We start from the raw sequence: 23,346 nt of genomic DNA, 5'->3' as shown, positions 1-23,346 counted from the left end.
CTGGAAGAAAAAAAAAAAAAAAGTCAAAGGATGTGCCTGAGTTCATAGCTAGAACTGTTCATAGAACAGTCCTTCCAGTTCATAGAACTGGAAGGAACCTAGTCCCTCTATTTCACTAGACACAGAGGTTAAGTGGCTATTTCCAGCTCAGAAAGCTCCTCAGCAGTAATGACGAACAGCAATTTTTGAGTTCAACATCCATGCTGGTCCCTTAGATCAGTGTGACTCTACCATGTACAGGTTTTAATGCCAACTCCTGCCTCCCAAGGAGGTTTCAGTTTGGTGAGCTTTATCCAGTTTTCTGGATAAAGTTAAAGCACCTTTATTTAGCCGACAGAGCCCCTCTTGATCAGGCCCAAGCTACCTCTTCAGCCTCATGGCCCACCGCTCCTAACCACCTCCCCATGCGCCCTGTAGTCTAACGTTACAGAACGTTTTGCTGTTAACTGAAAAGGTACAGGACATTCATGCCTGGGATCTTTCCTCTTCCTGGATCTACCTGGATTATTTCCTCTCTCTGGCTCATCACTCCTTCCTGTTCTTTACTCAGCTAATGCCGGATGAGTCTTCAAGGCCAGCCTCAGAACCAACCTCTTCCAGGAAGCCTTCTATGACACCTGTCCCAGGAAGATGATGACATCCAGCTTCTGTGTATTCTCTGTACTATCATCTCAGCACATCTACCTATAAATATTGCCTCCTCATCTGTTTCTTCCTCCTACCCCCTTCCTTGCGTGGGCTGTTTGATCTGATTTGACTTTGTCAGTGCCTGGCACACCATGTACCAGTACAGGAAACACCAGTGCTCGGTGTGTCTGGATTGTTGGAAAGCCATGAAGAGTCGGGCACTGCAAGGTGCTGCTGGTGGGAGGACTAGTTGGTAAGATGGTTCTGGACTGTAGTTTGGTATTACGTCTTAAGAGTCTTTAAAATGGTCACACCCTTTGACCCACCCTTTTTACTTTTGGCAATTAATCTTAAAGAAATAATCGGACACGTGTACAAGATTGCTTGTGTAAGAAGCCTTCTCTAACACTGGGAACAGCCTAAGTGTCCAGCAAGAAAGATGGTTGAAGTGTGGTTCATCTCTCTCTCTAATGGTACAACATGCAGCTTTCAAAACAATCACGTTGATCTTTATTTATGAACATGGAAAGTTGTTCAGTATAGAACAAGTGAGGAAAAACACAAATGTGCATTCGCATAGGAAAAAATCTGGCAAGATATACACCAAAATGTTTAGAATAGTTATTTTATTAATGGGGGGATCATGGATGGTTTTCTTTTTTTAAAACTTTTATTGGAATAGTATAGTTGATCTACAATGTTGTGTTAGTTTCAGGTGTACAGCAAAGTGAATCAGTGATACGTATATATATCCACTCTTTTTTTTTTAAGATTCTTTTCCCATGTAGACCATTACAGAGTATTGAGTAGAGTTCCCTGTGCTATACAGCAGGTTATTATTAATCTATTTTATAGTCACGTATATATGTCAGTCCCAATCTCCCAGTTTATCCCCCGCTAATGGATGGTTTTCCTTTAATTTTTCTTTTTTTTTTTTTTACTTATCTGTGTTTTCTAATTTTCCTACAATTAATTATACAATTAACATAGATTGTGTAATAAAAATGGTTAATGTTTGAAAATGAATGAATCGCTACTCCGAAGTAACACTTCATTCATTTTTTGGTTCAAACTGGACCAGACTTTCTATTAGATAAGAAAGAATTTTGCAGGCAAATAAGCAGGGAGAACGGGATGGCAGGGAGCCTGTTTGACCTACTTGCAAAACAACTGGTTTGAGGACCTTTTGGCACAGTGGTTATGGGCATGAAAATAGAAGCTGCTAGTTTAAAATAGGAGTGTTATCGGTTTGTTAAAGTAGGTCCAGTAGGACTCCTGGAAGACGAAGAGGCAGGGCTCGCTGGTGCCTGAGGTGGCCGCGCTTGCTCGGGTGGGGAAGGCGGAGGGAAGCTACACGGAGCAGGACCCTCAGGGCTCCCGCGACCTCCGCAGGCAATCCTCCCGGCAGACGGATGGACCAACACGGCCGGTCCCCGGGGCGTTCTCGCCCCGCTGCTCGCGTCCTTTCTGCTGTTGAGGCTTTAGGATTAAGATTCCCCGCCGCTCTTTACCTGAAACAGAAACTCTGGTTTTGTGTAGCCTGGTAGGCGAGCTGTTATCCCAAGGGCTAGAATAATGAATTCCGTCCTTCAGCCTGGCAGCCTGCCTGCGGAAGGGGCCGCTGCTGCGGCCGGTCCTCCCCAGCGCAGGCCAGGCTTCTGCTTAGGTGCGGGTCCCTCTCTGCCGCCCCCTCGGCCGCCGCAGCTGCACGCGCGCTGCTCACCCTGCGACCGCCCAAGAATCCGGTTGGGGTGTGCGTCCAGGCCGCTGTCTCAAACCTCCCTTTAGGACAATCCTAGTTTTAGATTTTCAGTTTTATATTTGAGCGGTTCTTAGGAAAGGCTGCCCTCCCACGGCCGGGACCAGAGTGAGGCAGGAGAATGTTTGCAAGAGGAAATGCGTTCTGAAATTCTACACCCTCAGGCGTCCGATGGCTCACTCTAGTCCCAGCCTGTTTCCTCCGCTTTGTGTTAAATCAGATTATAGTCATGCCGCATAACGTACATGTATAATCATCTGAAACATTTGAAAAAGCCCTGGTGTTCTGAATTGTCACTAAGTGGTAGAAATTGCCGGCTCGTGAAGAACTAGGTCTCTAAGTCCACCTTTCAACAAATGTTCAGGCAGTACCTACTCTGCACCAGACTGAGAAAAAGACAGACATGTGCCTACAGTCCAGTGAGACTTTGAAAAAACCCTCATTACAAGCGTGGCACGTGTTAGGAAGGGGCGCACATAGGAGAACAGAGAGATCCCTTGAGAAATGACACTTGCCTTGTGAACAGGAGGGGAGGAGGGAGGCCCAATACTTGGCCATGGGAAGGGGACAGTGTGCCAGGTCTGGGCGAGATGTCACGTTTGTGTTTCAGGATCTAAGAGGAGCCCACTCCGCTGGGCATGGAGAATTGGCAGGCTGGGGGGAAGGGGTCCCAAACCAGCCTGCAGCGTAGGCAGGCGTCACATTACCCAAAGACCTGGAAATTATTTCAAGAAATGTAGTCTTGGCGGTGGGAAGACGAAGAAATACACTCTCAGAGGAAAAAAAACTTTGCCGGACATATCAGTAAACAAAGGATGTTGTAGCCATTAAGCCTTCACATTACAGCCGCTGAAGGTTAGGCCTGAGGGAACTCAGGATAGAAATGGGATGCCAGCCATGAGCAGTCAGCCCTGCTGCCACCCGACCCCCCCCTGCACCCTGAGGAGACTCAGAATGAGAAAGCGCAGGATACTGGCCCCAGATAGCTGAGGTGCACGTCAAAGGAATGATTTCAATGAGTCCCGGCTTTTGCATCTTCCCATACCCAGAAAAGTGCTGAATTCCTTAACTTGCAACATCCGGTGTTCTTTAATTAACAGTAATCTTTTGAAGTTCTGACTACCTGGTCTTTGTTGCAAAAGCTCCTATATACCCTGGCTCCCCCCTCACCTCTTCAGAGCCATCTGAGAGACTGTGTCCCCAGCTTAAGTCCTCAGTTTTGTCTGCTGAATAAAAGATAATTCTCAACTTTAGGTTGTGCATTTTTTTTTCAGTTGACATGGTGATGGAGATTGAGGTACAAACTTCCACTTATAAAATAAGTCACAGGGATGTAATGTATAGTTCAGGGAATACAGTCAGTAATATTGTAATAACTCTGTATGGTGACAGATGGCTTACCATGGCGATCATTTTGTAATGTATAAGAACATTGGATCACTATGTTGTACACCTGAAAGTAATATGGTATTGTAAGTTAATCATACTTCAATTTTTTTTTTAAGTAGCCTTTATTTTTAGGGCAGTAGGAAGACACTACAAGGTTTTAAGGGATTGTCATAACCAGATATCCACTTTAGAACGGGTACTCTGGCTGCAGTGTGGGAAAGGGATAGGAGCAGAGCACACTTGAGGGCAGGGTGGTGGTTTTGGAGGTGATGATAGCAACCGCAGGGAGAGGACTCTCTCGGTAGTGATGGAGAGGAGAGAGAGAGAGAAGTAGAGAAATTCGAGAGGTAAACCTCCCCTTTCTCCAAATTTGTTGAAGAGACTGACACATTTCCTTAAACCAGGACTTGCAAACTCAAATGTCTCTAGAGGCCAGGGTGGAAACAGGGTGGAAAGCTTATTGTAAGGCAACAGGGAGTAGTGGGGACTGTGGAGTCCTGAGAAGTACATGCCCCAGAGCAAAGGGGCAGCTGCTACTCAACTCCAGACAATTGTTACTGTTTGGGATGTAGACTCAGTGTTATCAAATCTAACTTTTTTCAAGAGATATCTGAATTGTAATGCAGTCATTCTAATCATTAAGTGTCAGCAACGAATTCAAACTTTCAAACCTAGAGTGGACCAAGCAAAATCTGTCTTTGGGACCAAAGGGACAGGGGGAGGGAGCAGATATTAGAACCTAGAGAGGGTTGTGTAGAGAAAGCTACCTTGAGGGGAGCTGAGACGTCCTTCCAGAAGTACAGCTGGCCTGAATCAACCTCACAGTCAGGCTGGGGGAACAGATCTCAGGCTCTCCCTCTCCTTCCTTTGATCCAGTTCAAGGGCTCCCTACAAGCTAAAGCCAACTGGAACCCACAGGACTAAAGAGACATGATGAAGTCTGGGGCAGAGAGCAAAATGAAGGGTGGAAAATGGATCTGGGGAAGCAGGTGGAAGATGTCCAGCACAGTGGGCTAGGAGGGTAAGAGAGGGGGATGCAGTGGAGCAAAAACAAGGGGATGTACCCCGAGTCAGAGGGTCAGGGAAGATTTTTAACACTTTCCCTGGACTCTAAATGTTAACTAGAGGAAAGTAGGGGAGAAGCAATAAGGGGAGATTCTAATAGTAAGGTTGTATAGGAGAGAAGATCTTGAGGCAGGAAAGACCCTAATACCTTAGGGTAATGGTCTATACACTTTTTTGATTAGCTTCCTTTACTAATAAACATTTTTGAGCATTGCTCTCTATGTATATTTATTTATAAATTATATGCATGCACTACTAATATACACATTTTAAATGTATGTAATCATGGAAATTAAAAACATGTAATAACAAATAAATATAGAAAAGAAGTTCTAATATTTTCTTCCCTCATCCCAGTAGGCACCCCCATGGGTATGTGCACCCTACTTTGGAGACCACTGCCTTTGAGGAATTGAAAGAAGAGAGTGGAGCTGGCACAAATGAAGGAAAAGATAGGCCAAGACGAGGCTGGAGAGTCAGCCAGGGCCAAAGTCTGTGAGTCATATTCTGGACCTCAGATTAAGGGCATTGAGAAACCACTGGAGAGTTTCTTTTCTTTTCTTTTCTTTTCTTTTCTTTTATATTGGGGTATAGTTGATTAACAATGTTGTGTTAGTTTCAGGTGGACAGCAAAGTGATTCAGTTATACATATACATGTATCCATTCTTTTTCAAATTCTTTTCCCATTTAGGTTGTTACATAATATTGAGTGGAGTTCCCTGTGCTATACAGTAGGTCCTTGTTGCTTATCCATTTTGAATATAGCAGTGTGTATATATCAATCCCAAACTCGCTAACTATCCCTTGCCTGCACCCTTCCCCTCTGGTAACCAAGAGAAACCACTAGAAAGTTTCAAGCAGAGAGCGAGCTATATGACCAGCCTTGCATTTTCTAAAAGACCGCTTCTGGCTGCAGTGCAGAGGATGACATAAATATGGATGAGGGAGACAGATTACAGCAATTTAATCCAACTAGGAAAGGGTGAGATACTTAGAAGGGAGCATCAATAGCACTTGGGGTTCAGCCAAGGGTTAGGGTTGAAGAAGAGGTAAAGGTTTCTGGGTTGAGGAATGGGGAGGATTGGTGGTGTGTGCTGGAGGGGCATCTTTTTTCTTTTTCTTTAAAATTTATTTATTTATTTATTTTTGGTTGTGTTTGGTCTTCATTGTTGTGCACGGGCTTTCTCTAGTTGCGGCGAGCAGGGGGCTACTCTTCGTTGCAGTGTGTGGGCTTCTCACTGTGGTGGCTTCTCTTGTTGCAGAGCATGGGCTCTAGGTGTGAGGGCTTCAGTAGTTGTGGCACACAGGCTCAACAGTTGTGGCTCGTGGGCTCTAGAGTGCAGGCTCAGTAGTTGTGGCTCACGGGCTTAGTTGCTCCATGGCATGTGGGATCTTCCAGGACCAGGGCTTGAACCCGTGTCCCCTGCATTGGCAGGCGGATTCTTAACCACTGCGCCACCAGGGAAGTCCTGGAGGAGCATCTTTATGGTTGTTGTCATGGCTCTGTGTACTCCCTCAACATCTCTGGTCTCTCTCATCGCGTTTTCTCAGCTGAACCACACCCTGGTTAAATCCAACCTCCCACCTACTCTCTGCCTACACCCATGCAGTGACCATGACAGCTTGTCTCACTTTGAATTCATGATCTATAACCTCAGGTGTGTCTTTATTGCTCCTGGCAGACACACTATATTTCCCTGGTCCAATAGTGCCCCTACACTTTTAGATGACGCTTTCATGCCTTCTCTTCTCCCATCAAATCTCTAATACCTTCTCTCTCTCCTCACTCATAGCTGATGACTTAGATTTCTATTTTATCGAGTAAAGAAAGCCATAGAAGAGAATTTCAAGTTCCTTCTGCCACTTCTTCCAGCCTACCTGAATCTGTGCCCATAAACTCTGTCTTCCTGTTTCTCTGGGTAAATGGTCCCTGCTCCTATCTAAGGCCTAGCGAAGACCCCTCTACATGTTGAATAGATTCCATCTACTCTCCTCTACTCAAGAACAGGCATCCAAGATTTCTTCCTTCTCTCCTGCGTCATAAGTTTTAACCTTTCTACTGAATCTTTTCCATCTGCATACATTCATGCTATTTACCCATCTAAAAAAAAAAGTCTTCCCCACAAAAATGCATACATGTTACCAAAAGACTTGTACTAGAATGTTCATAGTAACGTCATTCATAGTAGCCCCAAATTGGAAACTATCCTCACGTTCATCAACAGTAGAATGGATAAATAAACTGTAGTATATTTGTACAATGGGCTGCTATGTAGCAATAAGAATGAAGCATCTAAACTACATAAAATAATACGGATGGTTTTCCCACTTTTTTTTTTTTGGCTGTGCTTTGCGGCTTGCACGAGGGATCGAACTCGGGGCTCCAGCAGTGAGAGAGCTAAGTCCTAACCACTGGACCACCAGGGAAGTCCCCAGCTTTCACAAGTTTAATATTGAACAAATGAAATAAGACAAAAGAAGACATACTGTATGATGCCATTTATATAAATTGTACAGGTAAACACAATCTGTGGTGTTAGAAGTCAGGGTAGTGGTTATACTTGGGGATGTAGTAAACAGAAGGGGGGAATAGGGGAGCCTCTAAAGTACTGGGAACGTTCTCTTTTTTGAACTTGGCAGTGGTTATATGGGTCTTTTTAGTTTGGAAAATTCATTTAACTGCATATTTGTGATTTTCATACTTCTTTTTGTATTTATGTATGTTAAACATTAAAAAAAGTTTTTGAGAAACCACAAAAAATCTCTCTCGACCCCACTTCCCCCTCTAGCATCAGGCTCTTCTTCTCATTCTTTTGTAGCAAAACTCTCTTAAAGAGCTGGTTCTACGTCACTGTCTCCAGCCCTCCCCTCATTATGTCTTGAACCTAAGAGATATTGCTACCAGAAAAGCTCCTCTCAGGGTCACCGATGACCTCCAAGTTGCTAAAACCAATGGCCAGTTTCCAGATTTCATCCTTCCTCCTAGAAACACCTTTGTCACTTGGTTTCTAGGAAAACACACGCTCCTGGTTTTTCTCCTACCTCTTGCCGCTTCTTCTAAGGCTCCTTTGCTGTGTTCTTTTCATCTGCCCAGCCTCTAAATGTTCAACACCTGAAGGCTTAGTCCTTGGACATCCCTACAATTTCCTCAACAATTCCAGATGCATAAATACTCCTGCCTACAAGACCCCTCCACTTGGTTGTCTCAGTTTGGCTTCTTACAGAAGCAGATCATGAGGCAGTGATTCAGGTGCAAGCAGTCGATGAAGGAGGTGGTACCCAGGAAACACGGGTAGAAGAATGAGGAAAGGCAGCCAATTAAGGATGTGTTACTAAGCGAGTTACCAGTTAATCCTGCATGGCTGTTAGCATAACTGACATCATCTCGGGCTCAAACAATTCTTCCTGTCCTTCCACTGACCCTACCCAGGACTGCACGATGCGGCAAATCACTTCTCTGTCAAGGGCTTTGTAGTTAACAGATATTGTTTAATGATCGGTAGGTCCAGGTGGCCTCTATGCTCTGTTAGTTCCCAAATAATGATGAAGACCTTCCCTGACATTTTCCTGGTACCCACGAGACTAGTTACCCAATCAATCATCTTGACTTAGGAAGGTACTTCCTGTTTTCAAGGGTACTCCCATACCCTAGGTTAGCTATAAAATTGCCCCAGTGGCCCTTCGGGCGGTGCAGAGGACAGCTGCGAATGCTTCCAGATCTTTGTCAGCCCGATCCTGAACCCACCTTGTAAGGTACCCTACAATAAACTGATCCATTGAGTATATGGCGCTGCCTCATTTCAGTCTCAAGATGACTTCTCAGCTCGATGGGCATCTTTTGTTCCCTCCGTCTTCCAACGATCCTGCTGCCAGTTATCGTTTGAGTTTTATCATGAGAAGAGTGAGAGAGCTGGGGTATTTGTATATCAACTACCGCCAGTAACTAGTCGTTGGCTGTTCCTGGCAGACATTAATTGCCCTCTGTTTCCCACGCATGCAGGAACAGCAGCTCCAGCAGCTAGAGGAAGCCCAGAGGCAAAGAGATGGAGAGACTGGCATTTGAAGGTCTGGCCTGCATGCACTGAGATGGTAAGGCCCAAGGAGACACGGGTGAGGCACCAACAGCCTCTGCTGTGCATGTGTAACAGGCACGCCCAGCATAACACGTCCAATACTGATCTCCCCCGCCCCAAACCTGTTCCTTCTACAGTCTTCCCAGTTTCAGTAAATGGAAACTCTATTCTTGCAGTCATCCAGGACAAAAACCTTGAGTATTTGACTCTTCTCTTTTACACTCCACTTTCAATCTGTCAGCAAATCCCGTTATCTCTACTTCTAAATACAGCCAGAATCCAGCCACTTCTCAGCCTTTCACTGCTCCCTTCCTGGGGAATCTCTCTCGCCTGGATTATTCCGATAGGCTCCTAGCTGATCTCTCCTTTTCTGCCTTTGACCCCTTGCAGCCTATTTTCAACAGAGCAGCCAAGGTGATCCTATTAAGCGTTAAGCCAGGTCGTGCTGTCACTTCTCTGCTGCCTCAAAGGGCTCCGGTTTCCCTCATAGGAAAAGCCGAAGTCCTGACTTTGCCATACTGCGTATTAACCCTATGTGGTCTGGTCCCTGCCACCCTCTGCTGTCACACGCCTCAGCCGTTCCTAGAGTTTTACAGGCACTCTCCCACCTTGGCGCTCTTCTGCTTGCTGTCCCCTCTGCCTGACCACGTTCCCCCATGGACTCCAAGGCCAGTTTCCTTATTCCCTTCAGTTCAATGATCACCTCCTCAGGGAGGCTGTCCCTGGCCATTTTGTCTAAAACTGCAGCCCCCAGTGCTCCCTCCCCTCCCCTCTGCTCTATCTTCCTTCCTGTCCCTTATCACTACGTAGCATAATGAATATTTTACTGGCTTACTTTTGTCTGTCTCTCCCTGCTAGAACATAAGCTCCACAGGACAGATTGTTGTCTATTTCGTTCAATTCTGTATCTCCAGTCCCTGGAACAGTGCCTGTTACCCGGGAGGTGATCAACAAATATTTGTTGAATAAATGATCTCACTTAACACTCACAAGAGCCCAGGATAAGTATCCCCACTGCAGTGTAACTCAAGTTTGCGCCTTGCATTTTCATTTATTATCGTGTCCCACGCATCCTCCATGTTACCACAGACTCTCCACAATTGTGATTTTTAATGGCTGTGTGACTTCCATCCAAGTGCATATGCTTTAATATCCTTGAGCTTTCCTGCATCATTGGAGCATATAAATTATTTTGAGTCCTTTGCATTATAAATAGGGAACTTCTTTTTGCTATAGTAATACTGAATTTATTTTTAGGATGGATTCACCAAAGCCAATGACTAACCATTCTTAAAGTAAGAAAACATAATTTTATTTATTTTCAATTTACTTTTTTATTGAAGTATAGTCGATTTATAATATTGCATTAATTTCTGCTGTCTAGCAAAGTCTTTTTATATTCTTTCCGTTATGGTTTATCCCAGGATATTGAATATAGTCTCCTGTGCTATACAGTAGGACCTTGTTTATCCATTCTATACATAATAGTTTGCATTTACTAACACCAAACTCCCAGTCCATTCCTCCCCCATACCCCCTCCCCCTTGGCAACTGCGAGTCTGTTCTCTACATCTGTGAGTCTGTTTCTATTTCATAGATATGTTCATTTGTGGCATATTTTAGATTCCACATCTAAGTGATATCATATGGTATTTGTCTTTCTTCTTCTGCCTTACTTCACTTAGTATGATAATCTCTAGTTGCATCCAGAAAACATAATTCTAAACTGCTGTTTTAGTGAATGTACTCAAGAGGAGGGACCCCTTTTTCAAAACCACTGGGCCTTCTCGGTGAAGCTTTACTGGAGCCTGCGTGAGTCCCCCAGCCCTGTCCTTCTAGGAGATTAGAGCATGAAGGACCCACCAGAGAGTACTGCATGCATTGCTCCCTCCCATCTCTCTTCCCGCCACTACTGGACTTTCCGGGGAAGTTATTATACTGACTTAATTCACCAAGTACTTGTTGAATATTTATTAGTTATAATGAACGTGGGGGAAGTCTGAGGATCAATATGATACAATGTCTGACACCAAGGAGCCTACGACCAGGACATACAAGACTTTCACTGTACCCCAGATTTATTAGGCCCCAAACCTTTATTTCTCATGCATACTGTCTCTTGGGTTCCAAGATGGTCACTGGGCTCCTTTACTTGACCTCCATGTACCTCCAAGTCACTGCTTCCAGATCTGCACTCTCAAATCCACTTCTTCTCCTGTATTCACTATTCACTGCTAAGTCATTAAGGCTGGAAACCTGGGAGTCATCTTTCCTTCTTCCCCTCCCTGTCCTCTCCTGCTTTCCCCCATGCAGTTGACCACAGGTTTCCCAATACTCTAAAATAGTTTTCAAATGCATCCCCTTCTCTCCATGCTCACTGTCACTTCCTTAGTTGAGGTGGACATCATCATTCATCTGGATCATTAGACTAATATTTTATTCTGACATGCCTGACTCTTGTCATGTCCCAACTTCAATTCCCTTTCCTCACTGAAATAATTAATAGTTAATCATTTTATTAATTGCTTGCTTCAAGCTCTTCAATGGCTTCCTGATACATAAATGACAAAATCCAAATATGCAAGAAGATTCTCCATGATCTAGTCCCTGCCTACATCACCCACCATATCTCCCACTGCTCTGTGGGTGCATCCCATGCACTAGCCTCATTGAATTACTCTTAAATCTCCAAACACTCCGCACCCTGGCTCACACCTCCAGTCACTTTACATCCTCTCGCTCTGACTGGAATTCCCTTTCCTCTGTGTCCTGCATTATTTCTCCGAAAACCTCAAGACCTAATGCAAGCCTTTCCTGATCGATTGACCCTTTCCTGATTTCAGCCACAGTCGAGCACACCCTTTGTAACCTCACCCTGTGACAGCACTTATCAGTTGTTTCCTGTCTGTCTCCATTACCTACTGCGAGTTCCTATCAGGCAAGAGCTGTATCTCATTCATCTCTGTAAGGCACAAGAGAGTTTATTATATTTTTTAAAAAAGAAGGAATGAACCGATGCATAAATAAATTGAGAGAGAAGAAGAAAGACTTCTAGAAACATGAGACTAGAGTAACAGAGAAGAAGACCAGGGATGAAGGGGTCAGAAAGGACAGCAACAGAGAAAGGGACGGGCACCCATGGCCTCTTTTACTTTTGTTTGAGGCAACAGATGGGACATAAAATATTCAGAAGCCCAGTGCGTCATTTCTTTTGAGAAATTTCTAATCAGCCTAAAAGGGGACTCATGATGGCTTCAGCCTGCCCGATCAGCTTGCAAGGCCCAGGAGAATCTGAGCCATTAGCTATAAAAATAAACTCCAGCCAGCAGGGGCCTATACTGGAGCCTTCTCTTTAGGGAGCCAGAGCAGCTGGTGTCTTTTTTTAAACTACTGTCTTGGGAGCTGCCCCTGGCACAGAAACCCTCCGCTTCCCTGGGAACCTCCTCCTTTATCTTATCCAGGTTGTCCATATTTCCTAGAAAACCTAATGACAATTCTTGGCAAGCTGGCTTTGCATGGGAACCGTATTTATACAAATCGCTCTTCAGACTATGTCTTCTGACATGGCCTGGTAATGGGACAGGGTATTTGTAATTCCCAGCAAAGCTAAACCACTCCCTGATAAATCTCCTTCCATTGTAGAGGTAAAGATTTTAGAGGAATGTCCCCCTGTCTTTCCAACCCAGTCTGCTCCTGGTAGCCTAACGTCCTCCCTCTTTTCATAAGTCACAATCTTCCAGTCTTGCCTCTGTCATCCTCCCAGAGTTCTCACTTCCTAGTACCTACACCGCCCGTCTCTTTCTTCATCCCCACATCGATTCACATCTGGGTCTCCCCTCCTTCACACTCTCAGTTCCTTTTGTCCTCACCTTCCTACTCTTTCCTGGGCTCACTTCTGATAGAACCCAGAAGAGAGATGAGCACGGTACCAGGACGAGGCCATCCCGGGATGAGTCTGCAAGTTGGGAGGTGAAATCTGGGATTCATTTTCCTGTTGCATCAGTACAATGTACACAATGACCTGCTGTTAACATTTTCTGGCTTGTTTAAATGTGCCTGTTGAACTGATTTTTCCTCTGCCTGTGCTTTTGGCCTTCCTCTCCTTTTGTGCACCCATCTCATCCCATAAGCAGAGGCTGACATTGAGCCTTTGACAATAGGGCTACTCTGTGGTGGTTTAGGAGTGAGGAGAGCATGATAGTGAGGCCACTGAGGCCCCCATCCACACAGCAGGAAAACACCGCATTCTCTGAAACTCAAGGGACTAGAATTAAGTGAATTCTGTAATCCAACAGGCAAGAAGCCTTTGGCATTCAAGAAGAAAGTCACTATGTAAACACCAATTGTGGTCCTTCCTCTTTCTTCCGTCCTCCTCACATAACAGCCTGTCCAAGGAATTAGACGCTTTCCTGCTCCTGGCTTGTGGTGGTTTCCCTGCTTAGCTGGTTATTGTCGCGGTGATGGTATGTCCATCAATCTACTGTGTTCTCCACTCTCCCATCTCAGAGACGCTTCTTTGGACCTCGGGCCCTGCTGACAGTGCAGTGGGTCGTGTGACCCGAAAGGCTGCAGCTGACTTGACATAGGCAGGCCCTTGACTCAGCGGTGGCCTATCGCCGGCTGGTCAGTGAGCGATTATATTCTCTTTTCAAAATCTGAGCTGAAATAGAATGAAACTAGTGGGATGGAGATGGGATAAAGCTGAGAGGTTATGTAGATATGGGACTGGAAACAATCATTCTTGGCCATATGCCTTTGGGTAATTAAGCAGAGAAGGCCACTCCGCAGAAAGAAGTACGAAGTAGAAATGAGAAGCCGCGCAACCCCAGAGAAAGGGGAGATGGAGGGGGTAACCTCCATCCTTGAAACGTGGCTCTACCTCCCTGCTGAGCGGCCACAAGATTCCCCTGCACACAAGTCACCCTGTCAGCGTGAGCTCATCTGAGTCGGCTTCTGTCCCATGAAACGAATGACGTGTGGCTCACACAGGCCTAAAGGACCTGGACTTTTTTGAAAGCAGACTAATACTGGCACTTAATGGATACTTGCTACATGCTCTGTCCAGGTACACGGTAAATATTCGGTATATCATATCTTTTTAAAATTCGCTCCTCCTAGCAATCCTAGGCAGCTGATATATTTCCTTCACGTACACGTAAGGAAATTGTGGCACAGAATGGTAAAGTAACTTGTTCGGGGGTCACACAGCTAGAGGAAAAAAGAATTGGAATTCCACACAGGTCTGGCTGACTCCAAAGCTGATATCTTTCCACAATACTGCACTACCTTCTGCCACCTTCAAGACAAGGTGCCGCTCTCTCTTACACACTGTCTGAACGGGGAGGGCGGGCAGAAGGTAGGTGCTGCTTCTGAGTCTTGGTTATACACTCTAGGACTTGCGCATTGTCCCCTGCTTCCCTGCTGCAGGCACTGGAGGGCAGGATCCCTCCCCGGCAGTCCAGCCGCCAGGAAGGAGAATGGCTGGTGAGCAGGGTGGGGTCTGGCGGGGGTCTGGGGCTGAAGAAGGCAGTGGCAGCCCACTTGGTCGGCTTGTTCAGGGCAGCATGTGAAAGAGCTGCCCCCTCCACCCTGCACCAAAATCCCGAGGTAGCTTGCAGCAAAAAGGAAGCTGGGTTCTAAGCCTGTCTCTGCCATGACCTCGGGACAGCCACTTCTGAGCTCCATCTCCCCATTTGTAAAATTCAGGAGGGCTAGATGAGGTCAGTGTTTCCCGAAGTGGAACCTTGAACACTCATGGGGCATGCAATGATTTTAGTGCATGAAAACAGCCTTAAATAGCACCGAAACACAGCATAAAAATGTTATTTCTGTATCGGTTCTCCCTTCACTCTCCTAAGTAAGGTAAAGAGAAACTCACAGATGGGTTTTTGGCATGTTTTAAATTACTTTCAGTCACTTCGTAAGTTTCCTTTAAATTTTATTTTATTTTTTTGGCCATGCCGTGTGGCTTGCGGGATCTTAATTCCCCCACCAGGGATCAAACCCATGTCCCCTGCCGTGGAAGTGTGGAGTCCTAACCACTGGACTGCCAGGGAAGTCCCCCTTTAACATTTTTTGCAAGTTGCTAAGAGAATAGATTTTAAAAGTTCTCACCACACACATATGAAATTGTAACTATATGAGGTGGTGAGTGTGTTAAATGACCTTATTGTGGTAATCATTTCATAATATATACATACATAAAATCAGAACATGGTACGCCTTAAACTTACACGATATTATATGTCAATCACATCTCAATAAAGCTGGAAAAATAAATAAACAGAACTTTGAAATTTGTGTGCATTGTATTTATTTTTACCACTACCTTCTACTCATGGGTTTTCATGACTTTAATATCAAATTTCCTTCTGAAATAGGTTTAAGTAAAAAATAGACTTGCACAATGATAGCTACCATTTATTGAGTGGCTACTCTGTGCCATGTACTTCATATATATTATTCCTAATTTCCCCAACAATTCTAAGATACGAGTCATTATCTCTATTTTACAGCTGAGGCAACTGAGGACCAAAAAGGCTAAGTAATATGCATGAAGTCAGATACCTAGTAAGTGACTGAACGAGGATTTGAACAGATTTGTCTGATTCTGAAGCACATGTTTTTTCCACTATCTTATCCTCTCCACTAGAATCTAATATCTGAACCTACACTCGGGAAGCAGCTCCAACACGCTTTGCTCAGACTTTAGCCCCTGTGACCTCTCTGCCACAACGGACACTCTCCCCTTTCTGAATTCCTCTCCTGGTTTGCCTTTATGCAACTTCTCCTCTCCACTTCCTGTTCATGTCTTCCTTTCAATTTCTGGCCCCTTATCTCCTTATGTGTTTTATGTTGTCTTTCACTCTTGCTCTAGACTATTGAAAAGCAACATCTTTCCCAATTAGATGTGAATCGCAGCCCTAGAGCTGCTTTTATGAGTAACGTAATCAATGCTACTGGCTGCATTTTGTCAGCGAGGATCCTGAGGGCTCAGAGGAGCGCTGTAATGTCCCCAGGTAGGTAAGGTGAGTAGGCATGAACCCAGACACTCGGGCTCAGAGCAAGATAGAAGGGGACTTGGAGCTCCAGTGACTTGGGCGTGTGTGCACGCATGTGCGTGCGTGTGTGTGTGTGTGTGTGTGTGTGTGTGTGTGTGTGTGTAGGTAGAGGAGGTTGTGGTACTTTCTCCATAGGGGCCAAACAGGGATGAGCAGGGAATGGGATTGGGGGTTGGAGAAGAAAAGAAAACAAAACTCTGACACGAGAAAGCGCAGCCCTGGAGACGTGGTGGCAGCCTGAGTGCAAGGAGAATAAATGTCAGTACGGGACTCTCAGGGAGAGGGCAGAGCCCATGGGCTTTAGGAAGTCTGTAGATTATACCGAGTTGCAGGCATTCTTTCTCTGTCCTGTGACTCCGTTCTGACTATCTCCAGGCTTAGTTAGCTAAATTAGAGGTAACTTGGAGAAATGCCCACATGGGTTGGGCAGCAAAGGGCTGCTGGTCTCTCTACACAGCTCCTCTCTCAGGCCAGAGCGGTGGGCGCTGCTGGGCTAGAATCCAGAGTGACCAGCAACCAAGCAAGCGTGGCTATTGGTAGCAAGCAAGGAGCTAACAACAATGAGAACTAGTACAGAGCAGGCTGAAGCAGAGAAGTTCTTGAGGTCAAGTCCCTTTCCCCCAAACCTAACAGAAGCAGCAGCCTCTGGTAAGGAGGAGAGGCTGGACCCCGCTATCCACCGACCGTCCGGGAGGTCCCCTGTGCCACTGGTATTGACAAACAAACACAAACAGAAGTTACAAATAAGGACCCGGAATACGAGTGGCCTTGGAATCAAGCCACACTCCCCTCCGCTCCTCCAAGGTGTAACTGGAGAGGACAGATTGCCCTCAATGTTTTAGTGAGTTCACCTGCATGCTATAGTGGGAGAGCTTTTGGAGTCAAAATCATCTAAGATTAAACTGCTAAAGCCACATTTGACATCTTTGGATCTTAGTTTCCTTATCTATAAAGTGAAATAAAAATACTGAGCTCACACCATCACTGTGAAAATGAACGGCGGCAACAATGGACGGCGGCCGGTATAGGACTTGCACTTAGCAGGGGCTCAGTGATGACGCCTCACCTGCCTCCTTTGCCCTGGACTCTTAACCCGACCCCCAACCAGGTCCCAACACCCTGGGCATCACCCGTGGAGTTTGGATCCTACCTTTGGTTAGGGAGTGAATCCCGAGCTTGACCTGGGAGAAGTTCCCACTTCCGATTTCCCCTCGGATGCGGTAGAAGCCGATGCGTTTCCCCAGCGTGATCTCCCTCACCACCTTCTGGTCTTGGGACATGTCCTGGGTCAGCTTCTCGAAGGGTGTCAGCTGGCGAGGCTGTCCCTCTCCGTCCTCCTTGGTGCACTCCGTCTGACCGCCACTCTCCACGCTCTCTCGCCGGTCCCACCTGGCATAGCGGGTGTTCTCCAGGCCGCCTCCATTCACATACAAGGCAGTCATCGTCCTCCGCAGGCCCACGTTTCCATCTCAGCAGAGGCACCGATGCGGGGGCAGGCTGGGGAGGGGCCGAAGGGGCCCGGCGGGTGGGAGATGGGAGTTGACTGCCAGAGCCCTGTGTCCTTGGGAGCTGGGCAAGCCCCCACTTCGGCCGGGGGAGGGCAGAGGCCAATGCCAGAACCGCCTACCAGCCAAGCCCGAAGCCGCCCTCACTCGAGACCTTCCTTCACGCTGAACTTCCCAGCTCTAAGTGGACCATCAGGCACACGTCCAGGTACCAGAGCCGCTCCAAGAACTTTCTGGCTGGCCGTGCTGTGCTCTGTGGTAGGTGGCTGTGTCCCAAAACAAAGGCTCCAGTTTGCTATTTCCTTTGATGGCCAGGGAACCTTTTGCTCTGGTGTGTAAACGCCCCGCAGAGGCCCTCAGGTCCCCGCTGCTGGCGCGTATCTCCGATCTTCTTCATTTTGCACTTTTGCTGTCAAGTTGCAGGGCCCCGGAGACCTGATAATCTGGACCCCAGGAAAGAAGAAACTTGCAAATCAGCCTTCTGGTCACACGGGCAGCCAGAGGAGGATTAAATCCCCGCAATGCCACTTTAGCCGGCCTTTATTTAGATGAGCCTTCCTCTAAGCCGTGAGCTGTCTCAAAAACTTGGTGGGTGCTACTTCATCCTAAGAACAGAGAATAAGGAAATGTATTAGCCCGTGCTAATGTACAGTACGGGATTTATAATGAATGTGAAGCTGCTTGGTAAGCGCCAGTCTAAAAGCACTCTACAAATTTCAGTTATGACTCATATCAGTAGTAAATGCTTGATCACGTATGATTTAGTAAGAAGAAAATGTACGCACACACACCCCTCGATCTACATTTCAGAAAGGCCCTCACAGCCTGTAAATATTTCTAGCAAAATAATTTTTCTGCTTCTGTTTCTGGCTTGCTTTGAAGCCATAACTTTTAAAATAATAATACAGTAGGGAATTCCCTGGCGGTCCAGTGGTTAGGACTCCACACTTCCACTGCCGGAGGCCAGGGTTTGATCCCACGAGCCACGTGGCACGGCCAAAAAAAAAAAAGAAATTAGTAGGTACAGTGGAAATTTCTTTAGTAAAATCTGTCAGCTTTTCTGGTTGCATCATTTATAAAATAAAGTGACCACGATGTCAAATTTTGAGATAAAATGATAATACGATCATCATAATGACAAAGATTTCCTATCAGTTTTCAAAAGTTCTTACACTGATTCGAATAACAATGTGTTATATTTCCTTTACATTGTATGTTCTCATACACTGGCTAATTTTTCTCCTAGGCTTATTTTCTAGGTATTTCTAATCAGGTGTCAGCCTCCAGGCCCAGCAGCTTTTGAAGGTTTTGAAGGTTCAGAAACAGGGTAATGTTACTGGAGGGCAAAAGTCTATGGCCTCCTCAGTGATGAGAAATACTTGCTCAGCTAGAATATCTTCATGACTTTCTTCCATGCAGCCTCCAGTAAGAAATAATCACTTCCTCCCTGGATCCCCACAGCACTCTGTACAATTTCCGACAGGTCTCCTATCCCTGAAGGTGGGAACCAGGTTTAATTCATCTCTATATCCTGCTCTTCCTCCTCTCTCCCTCAGCATGGAGCATGATGTCCTAAATAAAGAAAGTGTTTGCTGAATGTGCGCTGAACTCGATTTTTGGACTTGAACATTCCAAACCAAAAAACCCGAGCGAAACCATGAGAGACTGCCTTGGAAATGGGAATTCCCAATTCTGTTTGATGATATCACATTATTCCAGTTAGGTACAGAACTGCTTACACTGTAATTGTGTTTAAGTATGGGGTTGCTGAATAAAGAGAAACAAGGACAGGAAAGAGGAGTGGTGGGAGGCTGCCCATCACTGTGCCTATTTCTGCATGGGGGAGGGGAAGCTGGATGAAGGATAAAGGACAGAGGTTTAAAAGGGGCCAGGTATTAGTAACCACACACATCTCTAGGCTAGAGTCTGAGTAGGGTGTTTTAAAAGACATTTTAAGGTGAAAGAGCCTGAATTCGCTTGAGGAAAATCTAAGCCACTGGTTCTTAAGCCTCCTGGAGTTGCACACTCCTTTGAGATTCTGATGAAGCCTGTGACCCTATCCCCAGGAAAAAGCATGCACACCTAATCTGCATCCAGTTTTAAGGGGTTCATAGACCCTCTGAGACCCATCCCTGTACTTCAGATTAAGTAGCTCTACAAAGATCTCCTCAGATCCCTGGCAGAAAGAGACCACGCAGACAAGAAGTGGTGTAACAATTTTAATCCTGAAAGAAACTTTAGCTTCACCTACGCAAAGAGAGTAAGGCCTTTCGACAGGATGCAGTGCTCCATCGCCTCGTGTTCCTGCAGGTTCCAGGACCTCCTGGCTCTGTGTCCTTCCTGGGCCTTGCTCAGGACTCCAGGCTTGCCTCTCTCCCAGTGCCTCACCACGGTGCTGTCATTACCAACCCCAACTAGATAAGCACCTGGAGGGCAGGAACCTGCACCTTATTCTTCGAACTCCCAGGGCTCAGCCCAGTGCCTGGAAGTTGTATGATAAGCATTTGTTGAAGAAGGAATGAATTAACCTACCAACTGATTGATCGTTACATTCAGGTATGATCTATTGAGTAGAGGTAAATATTTTATTTATAGACACATACCACTATCCCAACATTTACTTGAATTATCTCAGAAAGCTTATTTCAGTCCACATTTCCAAGGCCTGGGCTACCTTCTACTGGCCAATAGTATTCCTGGCCCCGCCTTCTTGTGTAGGTGAAAACTTAGTCTGAATTCCACCATCCAACTGAGAATTGCTACAGTACTGCTTAGAAATCCAAAGTCTTCAAATTATCATTCACTGGTTAGAGAGGGAAACAGGAGCTCTCATCCATTGTTAGAGGGTATGAATTGGTACAACTTCTTGGAGGACAACTGGCTATAGGTATTAAAGTACAAGTGTACGTATCCTTTGCCTCAGCTATTCCACTTGAATTTATCCTGCACGTACATTCACAAAGGTATACATATTTCTAATATAAATATGGCTAGATAGATATTCACTGCTGCATTGTTCTGTAGGAAAAAACTAGACATTAATTAATTAAATGCCCGTCAGTAGGGACAAGTTAAATGTTACAATACATACATATACAAAAATAGTGGATTATTTGTGAAATAATTCATTGTACTTGTGAAAAAGAATGAGTTATGATATCCAAGTTACATTGTTAAGTGGTCAGTAGAGTTTACATAATGTGATATCAGAAGTATAAGAAAGAGGAGGGTATACCTGAGAAACTGGCAATATTTACTGCATTTGAGGAGGGGAGTTGTTGGACTGGGAACTAGAATGAGAGAAAGGTGTGTATTTTTCACTATTTACTCTTTTTATATGATTTACCTTTTTTCATGTGCATGTATTTACCTTTAAAGAGAAAATTAAAAATATGTAATATGTTGCCATCTTACACAACTGGTGTACAGAAAGTTTGCTTTACTTTTGGTTATACAGGGAGATTGCCACACCTGATTGTCTAATACTAATGGACTGCTTTTAAAATCAAAAGATAATTAGGGACTTCTAGTTAAATACAGAATTTTATGCTTTCATTTATCTCTATTTCCTTCCAAACCCCCACAGTAGAAATAGGAGGGGAAAAAGGCATAAACCCATAAGGACAAACAGAGTAAGAGAGGTAATAGCAGATGTAAGATACCAACACATCTGGGGGAGATGGAAAGCAAATTGAGGAGTAGTTAATGACTCTGCAAAGACAGTGAAGAAAACTGCAAAACTGGACACGCCAATGAGATATACCTTTCCGAACGCTCAAGAGACTTCAAACTATAAGAGACCAACTACCTCAAAGTTTGGAGGATTGAAGCAGACCAAAAACGGGGATTGTTTGAATGTAGAGCAGTGAGAGCCCCTTTTCTCCTCAGAGCCAGTTTGCTACTCCCTCTGCCCACTCCCAGGCCAGCTCAGGAGCAGAAGGCACAGGACAGTCCATTAGCTCAGATCCAGGTATGGGAGCACTGTTTCCCTCTTCTCTCTGCACCCCTAAACGCTTGAGTTTCCAGAATAAAGGGAAACATGTATATAATGCCCCAGGCAGGGGATTCCTCTTTTGGTTAAAGAGAAAAGACCTCCTGAAACCCATCTTCGGAGGTTCTCCAACCCAAAACCCGCCTGACCACCTACTGTGCAGTCCTCCAGGTGACAGTTTCACTTGCAGGCAAGGAGCTTCCAATCAGATTTAAGTGCCTTCTGCTTAGAATGAATGTCCAGCCAAGAGGTGCCAGACACCCGAGGAAAGGCTCCACAATGAAAGGAAGAAAGCACACCTACCCCCCTCGGCCGCTCGCCCATGGGGTGAGGCAGGGATTCCGTGTGGCTGACAGGGTCTTGGTGCTCTGGCCACGTGTCAGGCCTGAGCCTCTGAGGTGGGAGAGTCGAGTTCAGGACATTGGTCCACCAGAGACCTCCCAGCCCCACGTAATATCAAACGGTGAAAGTTCTCCCAGAGTTCTCCTTCTCAACGCTAAGACCCAGCTCCACTTGATGACCAGCAAGCTACAGTGCTGGACACCTGATGCCAAACAACTAGCAAGAGAGGAACACAACCCCACCCATTAGCAGAGAAGCTGCCTAAAATCATAATAAGGTCACAGACACCCACAAACACACCACCGGACACGGTCCTGCCTACCAGAAAGACAAGATCAGGCCTCATCCACCAGAACACAGGCAACTAGTCCCCTCCACCAGGAAGCCTACACAAGCCACTGAACCAACCTTACCCACTGGGAGCAGACACCAAAAACAACAGGAACTACAAATCTGTGGCCTGCAAAAAGGAGACCCAAACACAGTAAGTTAAGCAAAATGAGAACACAGAGAAATACACAGCAGATGAAGGAGCAAGGTAAAAACCCACCAGACCTAACAAATGAAGAGGAAACAGGCAGTCTACCTGAAAAAGAATTCAAAGTAACGACAGTAAAGATGATCCAAAATCTTGGAAATAGAATGGAGAAAGTACAAGAAATGTTTAACAAGGACCTAGAAGAACTAAAGAGCAAACAATGATGAACAACACAATAGATGAAATTAAAATTCTCTAGAAGGAATCAATAGAAGAATAACTGAGGCAGAAGAATGGATAAGTGACCTGGAAGATAAAGTAGTGGAAACAACTACCGCAGAGCAGAATAAAGACAAAAGAATGAAAAGAATTGAGGACAATCTCAGAGACCTCTGGGACAACATTAAATGCACCAACATTCAAATTATAGGGATCCAAAAAGAAGAGAAAAAAAAAGGGACTGAGAAAATATTTGAAGAGATTATAGTTGAAAACTTCCCTAATATGGGTAAGGAAATAGTCAGTCAAGTCCAGGAAGCACAGAGAGTCCCATACAGCATAAATCCAAGGAGAAACATGCCAAGACACATATTAATAAAACTATCAAAAATTAACTACAGGGCTTCCCTGGTGGCGCAGTGGTTGAGAGTCTGCCTGCCGATGCAGGGGACACGGGTTCGTGCTCCAGTCCAGGAAAATCCCACATGCCGCGGAACGGCTGGGCCCGTGAGCCATGGCCGCTGAGCCTGTGCGTCCGGAGCCTGTGCTCTGAAATGGGAGAGGCCACAACAGTGAGAGGCCCGCGTACTGCACAAAAAAAAAAAAAAAAAAAATTAACTACAAAGAAAAAATATTAAAAATAGCAAGGGAGAAGCAACAATTAACATACAAGGGAATCCCCATAAGGTTAACAGCTGATCTTTCAGCAGAAACTCTGCAAGCCAGAAGGGACTGGCAGGACATATTTAAAGTGATGAAGGAGAAAAACCTACAACCAAGATTACTCTACCCAGCAAGGATGTCATTCAGATTCGACGGAGAAATTAAAACCTTTA

At 45.4% G+C, this 23,346-nt stretch overlaps 1 protein-coding gene across 2 annotated transcripts in view; it reads right to left on the bottom strand.

The window, feature by feature from the left end:
* Positions 1-23,346, bottom strand: part of NIM1K (NIM1 serine/threonine protein kinase) — a 72,893-nt gene that overhangs the window by 6,523 nt on the left and 43,024 nt on the right. For both annotated transcript variants that reach the window (XM_030882003.2, XM_060295751.1), the window contains exon 3: positions 17,126-18,085. In XM_030882003.2, the coding sequence (XP_030737863.1) occupies positions 17,126-17,417 (292 nt within the window). In that variant the 5' untranslated portion in view covers positions 17,418-18,085. The remainder of the gene's footprint in view (positions 1-17,125; positions 18,086-23,346) is intronic.

The sequence above is a fragment of the Globicephala melas genome, chromosome 3 (assembly GCF_963455315.2).
Source record: "Globicephala melas chromosome 3, mGloMel1.2, whole genome shotgun sequence".
Lineage (NCBI taxonomy): Eukaryota > Metazoa > Chordata > Mammalia > Artiodactyla > Delphinidae > Globicephala > Globicephala melas.
This window is presented reverse-complemented; position numbering and strand designations above follow the sequence as displayed.